At 40.9% G+C, this 11,654-nt stretch overlaps 1 protein-coding gene across 1 annotated transcript; it reads right to left on the bottom strand.

Moving 5' to 3' along the window:
• Window positions 1-284: 284 nt before the first annotated feature.
• Window positions 285-11,120, bottom strand: kcnk18 (potassium channel, subfamily K, member 18). The gene is made up of 3 exons (XM_061086866.1): window positions 10,892-11,120; window positions 10,622-10,768; window positions 285-1,120 (listed from the first exon to the last, which is right to left on the bottom strand). The coding sequence occupies exons 1-3, from the start codon at window positions 11,118-11,120 to the stop codon at window positions 285-287; spliced, it is 1,212 nt and encodes a 403-aa protein (XP_060942849.1).
• Window positions 11,121-11,654: the final 534 nt, after the last annotated feature.

Here is an 11,654-nt window from a genome sequence, read left to right on the forward strand (position 1 = left end):
AATGCAGTGCAACTAAGTGATTCCTTGGCACGATGCTGTATCTATGTAGATATGCAGAGTTTGAAGTTTCTCTGGAAATGGAATCATTTTGAATATCACCATCCTTCACTGGGCAAAAGCGTTTGGCACATGCACATTTTTGACTTTGCTCATGCTTATAGCCAAACAACCAGCACAACAAATTCATTCACCGCACGCCTTCCCTCAGAGTCCCGTTTAGTTTCAAAGCCTGGACTGTGAGCCTGTTCAACTCGTGGACATGAGGCAGATTTTCTCATGAGGACTTAGTGAATCTCTTTGTCCCTGAAAGTCCCCCCATTTCCCCTGCTGATGAACTTTATGCACTGGCGGTAGCAGCTTACAATTCGTGTTTGGCCCAGTTTAAACGCCATGGACATGATGGCCATGCCGGCAATGATGAAGAGTGAGGTAAACATAAAGTACTTGGGGTGTTTGGGTACAATGTCGCCAAAACCTATGGTTGTGAGTGTGATAAAGCAGAAGTAGTAGGGGTCAAAGCCCGTGATTTCAGTTTCCCAATACGGAAGGATAAAACCTACAAATGAAATGTAGGCAAACACAACTAAAAGAATCAACACAAAGGGAACATCCAGCATTTCCATCCCATCCCCTAACCCTGAGAAGTCCCATATGACATATCCCTTGGGTGGGGGTGGCAGCCGGTTCAGCTCTGGACAGGAGAGAGTCCTGAGCATCGGGTCCTTTCTGAGTAAATTATCCCTGGCAAGAATCTTCTCGAAGATCTCCTTGTTGTTTTGGAGATGGATTGACTTCTGCCGCACGTCTTCCTGGCTGCGCAGCACCTGCCGGATGTCAAGGGGTTCACGGATAACAACGTCGTGGCTAAAAACGAAGGTTCCATCAGTCAGGGCACAGTGCTTGGACTCCGCTGCCCTCCTACGAGCCTTCAGCGGCGACCAGGTGTGGGAGAAGAGCGTTTTGCAGAGGCTGTGAATGCGTACGTAGGCTCTGGACATAAGCATGGCAAGGAAGTCTCCTACATCCAGGATGACCAGGAGCATAAGAGGGATGCCCACCATGGCATACAAAATGCATACCACCTTACCAGACTGGGTAACTGGATAGATCTCCCCATACCCTGCAACGATATAGAGAAAATGGACACATTAGTAATGTCAAGTAACAGTACAATTTAAAGATCTCTGACACTAATCAAATCAAGTAAGGGATAAGAAACTCTATAGGTAGAGTTAAAGAAGACATGGAAACCAAATAAGTCCTTCTCACCTGTTATCGTGTGCGCCTGTGTGTGTGTGTGTGTGTGTGGTAAGTGTAATAATAATGAAAATGTAATGGATTATTAATGTATTCAGGCAATTCAGTTTTGTTGCTTGGCTAAAGAAGCTGAAGGTTATCTTACTTGTGAAATAAAAAGTAACTAAACAATTCATTTTAATCATGTTTGCATCACAAGGCTAAAAATTATTCATTATTTATAATCATACTTCATAATACTAATCAAAAGTTTACAAACGTTTGTTTAACGATTTCATTAAAGTTGCTGTATTTTAACATTTTCAAATGTTTTTTCAGTGTTTTTTTCAGTATTTTTGCAGTGTGAGAATGAGAGGACAGGATCCATTAAACCTGATTGTTGCAACTAAACATAGGTCAACTTTGTAGTTTGGAGGTTGGTTAGCTTATTTATGGAGAGAGCAGGTTTTTCTATTTTGTCTGAAGATTTTTGTGTCATTTATTTAACAAATGAATTGAAATGATTTATTGTCATTGGCAAGAAGTTTTTAAAATTCTCCCTGGTGTAGTGTCTTATTCTAAATATATACTAGAAGCTAGTAACAAAGAAAAGATGCAAATGTGGCTTAGTTGCTTCCTGTCCTTGTGATACACCTGAAGTGAATACTGAATACTAAAAAAGACCATGGTCTCTGTGTGTCACTGTTAAGTATTTAAGAATAATGTGAGTGTGAGGGTATTAAAATAAATTGGTAAGCAAGTCAGAGAAGTGGATTTTTTAAAATAAATGATAATGAGAAGTTCCCTTTTTTCTCACTTGAGCCCCTGCCCCCCAAAATGTCCTGAATGAGGGTGTCCTGTTCAACAGATCCAAGATAGTGTGTGGTCATTCTCGAGGATTTCCCTCTCTGATTTGGATATGTAGGACAAGAAAGATTCTTTGATACTGCTGAAGGTGACACCATACAGGGTTTCCTCCAATAATGGGAGTGGAAAGTGTATGGTGAAATATTCACCTGCTTGCCAGCCTTAGACGAATTCTCTTCCAATGGCTTGCCTTCTGTCTCATCCACCTCTATCTCTTTTCCCCATCCTCACCCCAACTGGTCGAGACAGATGGAGTCTGGTTCTGAGGTTTCTCTCTATTACAGTTTTTCTCCATTGCTTTGGCTCATTTCACGAAACAGAAATGTTCTCAAAACAACACGTGCAAACCTCCAAACCACTGGGCACTTGTTCACAACAGATTGGAATATCTCATTCCTTTAATCATATTGCAATTAGCACATCCTTGCACATGACAAGTACAATTGCCTACAGCTTGCACAAATTTCAAATGATTTAGGACACCTTTGCAAACGGTTAGGTACAATTGCCTTCAGTTAGCCCAATTACAAATTGAATATATCTTGCTGGTCTAAACTGAATGTTGCTTCTCAGTCAAGTGGCTGTTCTCTGCAGAACATGTTGGCATAATTTCCTTGTGTACATCATCACCTGCACAATAGTTCACTCCACTGTCAAAATCTTTCAGGCACATACTTCCATGAAAAACATCATGGTATATACTGTAATATGGATCTCTTGGATCATCAGCTTAATTTTCAGGTGCAACTAGAACTTTACTAATCAAGGGGGAGTTTCACACAACTGATCACCAATCACACAGTCAGTTTAGTTAGCTGACAGGTGCTATCCAGGAGTATAAATGCTTCCAAGAAATATCTAGAGCTTGACCAAGTTCTGCTTGAGGAAGAGGAGGAAGAAGAAGAGGAGCAAGGGTGCGTGGTGGTGATGTCACAGCAGAGCAGTGTCAGGGATGGTTGCAGCATGCACGCCGATTCATAGCAAGGGAGAACATCAGATGTGATGTTGATGAAAATCTGTGGCCAGACAGACATGAGCGCGAGGATGAGCAGGAGAGTGAGGATGAAAACTAGTGAAACTCCAGCTTTGCTTTACCTTCTTACTGTATGTGTTGCTAGTGTAGGCTATACCTGATTTTAGTTCTGATGTGCTTATTGTTTGACAGTATATTCTGCTGTACACATTTTCTGTTACTGTAACCACGATGTATGGCAATTACTGTAACAATTTCCATGGCAGTATGAGTGCAATAAAGTATTTTATGTGAAACCTTGAATTAATATTTTTTCTGTTTGATACACATAGTATTCTGGAAAGAAAACATCTACTGTAACCATTCAGTGTCAAAGGACTGAGCCAAGATTGAAATGTGCACATGAGCTCGGTTATTTTGGCAAATGTATTTAAAGCTTTGTCATTAAAGTTTCTTGAAATGAGCCAAAGCAATGGAGAAAAACTGTAATGAGGGAGATTGTTTGGTTTGAAACTGTTTGGTTTCTCTATCATTTTTAAGGGCTCGACCTTAATATGTAAAGGACCTTGAGATAATCTATGTTTTGATTCGGTGCTATACAAATAAAATTGAATTGAATTGTCTTCATTACTGTTCACATCTTTCGGTTCTATTAAGCTTGAATGATTTACTTAACTGGTTAAAAACACTGCAGCAGTGAAACAAACATTATCATTTTACTTTGAACATAACTTGCTAAGGAGGAAGTGATTCTATTACTGTTGCTGCCATGATGGAGATCAGCAACTTGTCTGTTTCAGACCAAATCAAAAATAATCACATTATCAAAATGACCTGGAGGGGTGTTGGGGTGATTTTCACCCGGTATTTATTGCATAGAAGCTCAGTTTTGTCGACATTTACAATGGGAAACTTGATTATATAATTGTATAAATCCAACAGTAATTTGACACAACTATTTCCCATTGGGACCTTTCCAAATAATCTCTTTCACTTCACAACAACAGAATATTAGTGTTATGATCTATGTTCCTTTAAGCCTTGCTTTAAAACCATAATATGTTGGTTGTGGAGAGATGAATGAAGTTCCAAACTGCACAGAGAACAGAGGCTCTAACCTCTAACAATCCTAAATCAGCTTTTTGTGGTGAAGGAAACATTGTCCTACGCTGAAAGTGCCTTTTCCTCACTGAGTCGTGGACTTCCTGTTGCTGCAAAGCCATTAGCCATTAGCCATTAGCCATTAGCTGGCTTCCCTTAACCACTTATCATGTATATGAAAGTAACAGACTGACTAATGTATCTTCACAAGGCTCTTACACATCGCATCATGTCAAGACAAAAATCGAAACAAAGAGACTGACAACAGTGCCATAGAAAGCCAATTGATAAAGGACCATTAGGCTATGCATGACATAGTGGCAGCATGTTGTTATGTTGTAGATTGCAATAAACAAAAAATCCTTTGTTTCACACTTCCCTTCCAAGTGCACAGGAGAATGTATTGTGACCTTCATGTAGAATTAAACTAGCCTGACGTTGTCATACTCATGATTCTAGTCAGAATATGAGTCTGAGACCGCTCCATTGGGCTGTGATTATGGGGCGTGTTTCAACCGAACCAGGAAAAAAAATACCTCTTCGCACAATTGGATAGACCTACAACCAATCAGAGCAACGTAGTATGTGACGTATGTTGTTGAGCGACGCATAGTTGTTGTCAACAGAACTCAACTGCACGCACGCTGGAAGAAGTAGAAGAAGAAGATGAAGAACGATTTTTGCCGGTGTTGTATAAAGAATTTAAATACACGGAGAACTTACAGACTCAATGGCAGCATCTACACATCTCAGCTCTCCAGCGGCAGGCATGTTTGTGGAAAACAAAGTCAACCCAAGCGCTCTTTGATGACGTAGTTGATGACGTAACTGTTGATTATCTGTCCATCATCGTATAAAGCCCGCCCTGACAATGTGATTGGTCCGAACAGCTTCTGTTCGGAGATAATTTCCTGCCAACGGAGCGACTCCAGAGCGAACTTCCCTACCAAAAAATGTTGTGGGCGGGGCTAAGTTCGTCTGGCACCCAGGCTAGCATTAAACATGAACGTCTCTCTCCTCTCCGGAGCCGGTGATTTTGTCTGGTCTGGGCTATTTCAAGAATCCATCAGTAGATCATCAGCCTGCAGTGAATCACGTCTCAACAAACTGCCAACCTGCCAAACATATATTTGCCATACAAAGCCCTTGTTGGACTCAAATTCAGTTGGTGGACATTTTTTGATTTTAGCTTCACCTAATTAGCCTTCAGTAAATCTTAAAATTGATAACAGGATTTTATAGTTGACTTTAAGGGCCAGTTCTGGACTTTCACCTGGTATATATCAGCTCTTTTGACTCAGCCAAGGTCTTAGTGGCCATTCCACTGTCCCAGTCGAGGTCTAAGGGCGACCGGGCCCTTTCTGTCAGGGCTCCCACTCTTTGGAACAATCTCTCTGAGGAGATCCATCTGGCAAACAACTTATCCATTTTTAAATCTTTCTTACAGTCACAGTTTTATGAGTGTGCTTACTTAGGATCTGAATTGAACGGATTCCTATGTAATTCTGCAGTCACACATTTTCAAAAAAGGTGTGCTGTTTGGTTATTTTCTTGATAAAAATGCAAAAAGACTATTTAGCTTCGAAATCGCTTCAATCCCAATCATCCTCTGAAGCCCCCTGATGGTCCACGGTCTACTGACAGCACATGCACATTCAAAGAAACGTCCACATGCTTTCAAACAGATACAGCTCGTTCATACCATGGTTCCCTGGCGTATGTGCATCACAGCTGTGGAGGTAAGACAGGCCATTTAAGATCCGCCCTGCTGGAAGATTTGTGGGCTGTTTCTCATTGTGTCGACATAAGCACATAATGTATAGAACCGTAGCACCAAGAGGACGCCTGACTACCGTGAGTGCATAAACTAATTGCAGCTGACTGGCAGTGGACTGGCAGTGGATCGATGATTATTTTATAGGTTATTCCCATCACCTAAATACATGATCATCTTCAAACAAGGCCAAGAAGATCCTAAAAAAACATCAAGAATAGGAGCATCTTCATGGCTTTTTGAATGTAATACACATGTCAAACACCCAAGAAAACTCCAAGGTACTTCCTTTTTAAAAGCAATAAAAATGCCTTTATCATATGCCATAAAATCTATTTTTACACCAGCAAGATGTGTCCTCTGATAAACTGTAGATGGAGCGTTGGCGGCACAGGGACTAACACACAGCGTCCATGGGCCTCAATTATTGCAACCATCCAAAAACAGCTGCCATCTGCCCCTGAGACACACTCAAGCCACATAAGGAAGAAAGAGAGACTGAAACTTTTTTAAGATCTCAGCTTCTCAGCCTGCTGATTGGTCAGCAATGCAGTGTATGTTAGTGCTTTATACAACATTATGTTCAAGGTCTATAGAAGACTGTATCTCAACAGCAACTGTCATTCAATTGTTATAGATTATTCCTAAGGACTGGGTCGACCTGGTGATCACCATCAGATACCCCTGGCCCACACACTGGTCCTCTTTAGGCGATTGTACAATCTAAAGGCTATCTGTGAACACATGTGATCTTTCCTCTACAAACACCTGAGGTACCCCAAAATCAGTTTGCACACAAGACATCACATGATGTTCCAGGCACATTCCCGTTTACTTCCTTTCCCTTTATTTATTTATTATTAGGCTCAAGTAAACAGAGGACGAAACGAATCACATTATTTACACATCATTGATTTATGGCTGTACTTCCTTGTTTTGAATTTAGAGATAGGTGAATGAGTTTCTGCTGCAGACACAATTAATTACCAAGGGTTGGAATAAACTATGTGTACATGAACAAATCTTTTAAGGTAAATTAATTTTACCTTAATTTTACCTTCAAAGGTGAAGGAACACACTCGGTCACTAGGTGAGGGATTGAAGTCACTGATTTGTTCACAGGAGAAATGTCAACTCAGAGAAATAATTGGCAATAGAAAACTAGAATTACTGCATTGCGGATCTATGCCTCTGCCAACGATGTGCACATATAAGGTCACTGTTACCTGTAACTAAAGAAAGTCCCTCAAGGTAGTCTTGAGCTATCACAGAGGACATATCAAGAGGTAAAAAAAAATGTTGTGAGGCCACTGTGATCGGGACCTTTGACTATAAGAATCTGATCAGTTAATCAGTGAGTCAAAGTAAACATGTGAGCCAAGTTTGAAAGAATTCCCTTAAGGAGTTTGTGAGATATTAAATTCACAAGGTAAAACAGGTCCCAGTGACCTTGACCATTGAACAGTAAATTCTAATCCCTTCATAAGTGTGTCAATGTGAATTGAGCCAGATGTAGTGATATTCAGTACGGGCAGTCCTGAAATTTCTCAGGAAAGGGAGGTCATGGTGACACTGACCTTAGACCTCCAGGCGTCAAAATCTATTAAATGAATCCTTGAGTCTAAGTGAATGTTTGTACAAAACATAAGGAGACAAGATACAGCGTTACTGAGAATGGGGCATTGAATAATGACTGATTGTCTGAGGCTAAAAATTGTGATTATGGCAGAAAAGGATGGCAGACAAAAAATTATGTAAATGTAAAAAAAGCACAACATTAAATTATGTAAATTAAAGCCATACATATATAAATGACAACCACATATACATGTCAGCAGAAAATACACATATAACAAATATACAAAACTTTCTAAATAGCTGAGCAAAAAAAAGCACACAAACTGGAAAATAACAGCAGTGGCAAAATAATTGTTCAACGTGCTACGAATTCTATATCATGCAAATCTATCTGAAGACTTTGTCAGAGGGAACAGTGCATGTTCATGTTCATTCAAAGGGATGGATTCAGATCCATAAAGATCAACAGTAACTGTAGATCAGTTGAAAAGACTCCAGGAACAAGTGTTAATCTCATATATTCAGCAATAAAAACATTTAACATATTATAACTATAGCTTATAATCGGAGACTGGTGTATTTCACAAAGTGACACACGTCCGGTCCCTTGGATCATGAGAAACATTCATTGTTTCACCTTGACACAATGATGGTGAGAGTACAACTCCCATGATCCCACCAAACCCTGACTTTTGTTATTGTTTTTTTTTTTGTTAGGGACCAGCAAATGATGCATTTAACATTTCAATGAAGTGAATGAATGATTATGTTTTATGATAATGTTTGCTGCATCTATTTGCCCTTTCTAACTAAGAATAGGTGTATGTCCAGCGAGCCAGCAGCACTACACATGAAAGCAGCTCTTTGGTAAGCTGTGTGAACACTGCAAAGGAACTCAAAGGCTGTAAAACATTTAGGTGCAGCGTTGTTGATGTTTGATGAGTTTGTTCTCTAAGCTACATGTGCAAATTCAGCAGGACTGAATGACTCATTTGTTGAAAGGGTTAAAAACTACTCCCCTTTGAGACTCTGCTTATTGATGCCAGGAGCTTCTGCATCTGGAGTCCGGTTTCTGACCACCTGATGAATATCCCCACTCTTTTAATTCTGTTGTTCCACCGGCTCCCGAGAAAATCATCTGGCTCTCAGCTGCTAAATGCTTGTCTCTTACTTGTCATTTCTTGGTGAGCAGGTAGAGCACAGTGGATTTATCAGAGTGTTCTCTCTCTGAAACAGCTGCTGCTGCTGCTGCAGGTTCAGAGGGATGAGAGTCAACCAAAAGTCTTCACAGAGCTGATAAGAACTGCATAACTGGTCATAGTCCACTACATAACAAAACTGAGTAGTGCAACAGTGAAATTCATCGGCACAATCTCTGTCCAGGCTCCTCTTCACCTCGGCTGCAGCAGAGATTGATCGATCAGGCAATTGGATATCGACCAATGAATTCCAGTGATGCCCAGAATGAAAGCTGCCTCAACTCCCTTCACCTCCCTCCAATCAAACGACTCTAACGGTTTGATCTGTGTAAGATTGTGGCCGATCCTTCCCACCCGGGTCACATACTGTTCGAGGTACTTCCCTCCGGCAGGAGGCTGCGGTCCATCAGGACCAAAACCTCACGCCACAAGACCAGCTTCTTCCCGGCTGCATTAGGCTTTATCAACAAGGCCCGGGGGACCCCCACCTGACTTGGACTTTTATCCCGCCCCCACGCCTCAAGGATGGGTTACATTAACAAATATTATATTATATTTCATTACATTGCATATTGCAAATTGACATTGCTCTCCTGTTTTGCATTTTACTTTTTACTTTACTTTTCATATCTTTTGTCTTTTATATCTTTTTATTTTATATCTTTTTTTTTCTTATGTGTGTAGTACTTATTGCGTTTTTATGTTCATTGTATGCACCAACAACCAGAGCAAATACCAGGTAGGTGTAAACCTACTTGGCAATAAATACATTCTGATTCTGATTCTGATTGGAGAGTAGGCAAGGCTTCCAGTGGCTGCTGTGTGAAGTACAATATCACTGTGAGGAAAAAGCAGATCTCCTGACGTGTATACACCAGGCCGACCATTTTGTACGCATTGACGAAGCCACAGTTATACGTAGCTAGAATTTCAAATGTGTGGCTACAAGGAGCTGACCAGAGTCATTAGCACCAAAGTGCAGCAAACCACATAAAACAGACCACTGTGGAGAAAACTTTTAAGAGATGAGACCGGCTAGTGAATAATGGCACAGTGGGCAGTTTATAAAGGCGGAGCAAGTGCTGCACATTAGTGCAGTTTTGACATGTGTTTCACTGAGGGAGACGGGAAAATCAGCCAAGTTTATAATGTGTCCACTTCTTGTAAAAAACCTAAACAAACAACAACATACATGACTGATGAAGCCAATAATAAATCCTGAACTGTTATGGGAATTCACTTAATCCTCTTTTGAGATACACAGCCTCTCAGCCACCATGTGTTTATCTTCACTGCAAGATTAAGAGCATATAACCATCTTGTAACTGGCCTAAGTTTCTTCGCATAATATGTCACACAGCTTTTATAATACATCGAAGAGTATTCCCCAAAGCTCTAGGTCAAAGTGTGTGTTTTTCATTTTTTTTTAATTATTTTAATTTTTTGAATCATTATTCCCAGAGGATCAGTCTCAGTGGAATATCTTCACAACTACTAAATGAATTACCAGCACATGTTGTACAGGCCACACAGAGAGAATCGAAAAAGACTTCATCTTCCACTTGTATTTAAACAATACAATAATTCAATGTTTACTCAAAACTATTTGGTTACTAGAGGATGTATGACCATTTTTGGTGAGGATGACATTTCCCATGATCCATCCCATTTCATTTAGCACTTTTGTCAGATTTAAATTCCTATAACCTGTTGTGTTTTTGTTGAAAATGAAAGAAAAGTGCTCATCACATGTATGTCACAGATCTCCACCTCCACCACAAATCACCACATTGTTGGAATTGAAAATGCAATCATTCACAGACACATTGAATGTTTTAATTCGTGAGAGGATGCTGCACAGGCTGGTTTCTGGCATATTTGTGTATAACTTACCAACCGTGGTGAATACAGTGCAGCAGAAGAACAGGGAGCCAAAGAAGTCCCACCTGTCAGGTCTCTGGAGCCATATGGACTTGAATTCGTTTCTCATCTTATCATCTACTTTCCTCAGTATGGTTTGATTAGTCAAAGAGTTGTTGCCTGTAAATAAATATGAACACATGCACATGAAATAGGGCTTAGTGAGTAAAGAGCCATGACTATCAATGCGCCACAGGTTTAATCAGCAACCATTACAAGTCCAGAAATGTGTTGGTCATTTACCGGTGAGATCCTGCACGGTGCTGATAATCTCCCCCAGGAACCCATGGTACTCCGTCAGGTTGCTGGACTCGCCGCGTCCTTCTATGTACTGGAAGACGAGCGCACCCAGCGCAGCGTAGGCGACCAGAGACAGACACAGCAGCAGGTGAGGAAAGAGCCTCCAGAGACGTCCAGCGCATTTCCTAGACTCGGCTTTGGCGCTTATTGCTTTCTTCTCCGCCACTGACATCTTCTTCCTCTTCGTCTTCCTCTTCTCCCAGCCCCAGCAGTGTGTGTGCAGCGCGGCTGGATGCGCTCCTCAGCTCAGCGCTGTGCGTAACGCTCCAGCAGAGTGCAGGGGCAGTGAACGCACCACAGCATCCTCACACTCATTACATACACTGGGATGAGGCCTCTGGGGAGATCTGTATTGACCCAGTAGGCTGTTACTCCACTCTCCAGTCTTCCTGGTGTCCTGCCTGAGGCTCTGATTGTACAGAGTAAGTCAATCATCAGACCAAGACGGATGAGACAAGCTGTATCCCAGCTATCCACACAGACTGAGACTATAGTCCAGGCAAAGTAGCGTTTTACGACCGACTAATTGTAAAATAATTTTTTTCAGCATAGATCATTTCTATGAGGTGTCCAGAACAACATACTAAAAGTCCTAAGAAATCCTAGTTGAGGAAATATGTTTAATTCTCACCAATGTGTGCCAATAAGGCCCGGCAACAATACACCCCAAAAAGACTATTTTTTTCCTTTACTCCAATCAAAATAA

This window comes from Limanda limanda, chromosome 15 (genome assembly GCF_963576545.1).
Source record: "Limanda limanda chromosome 15, fLimLim1.1, whole genome shotgun sequence".
Classification (NCBI taxonomy): domain Eukaryota; kingdom Metazoa; phylum Chordata; class Actinopteri; order Pleuronectiformes; family Pleuronectidae; genus Limanda; species Limanda limanda.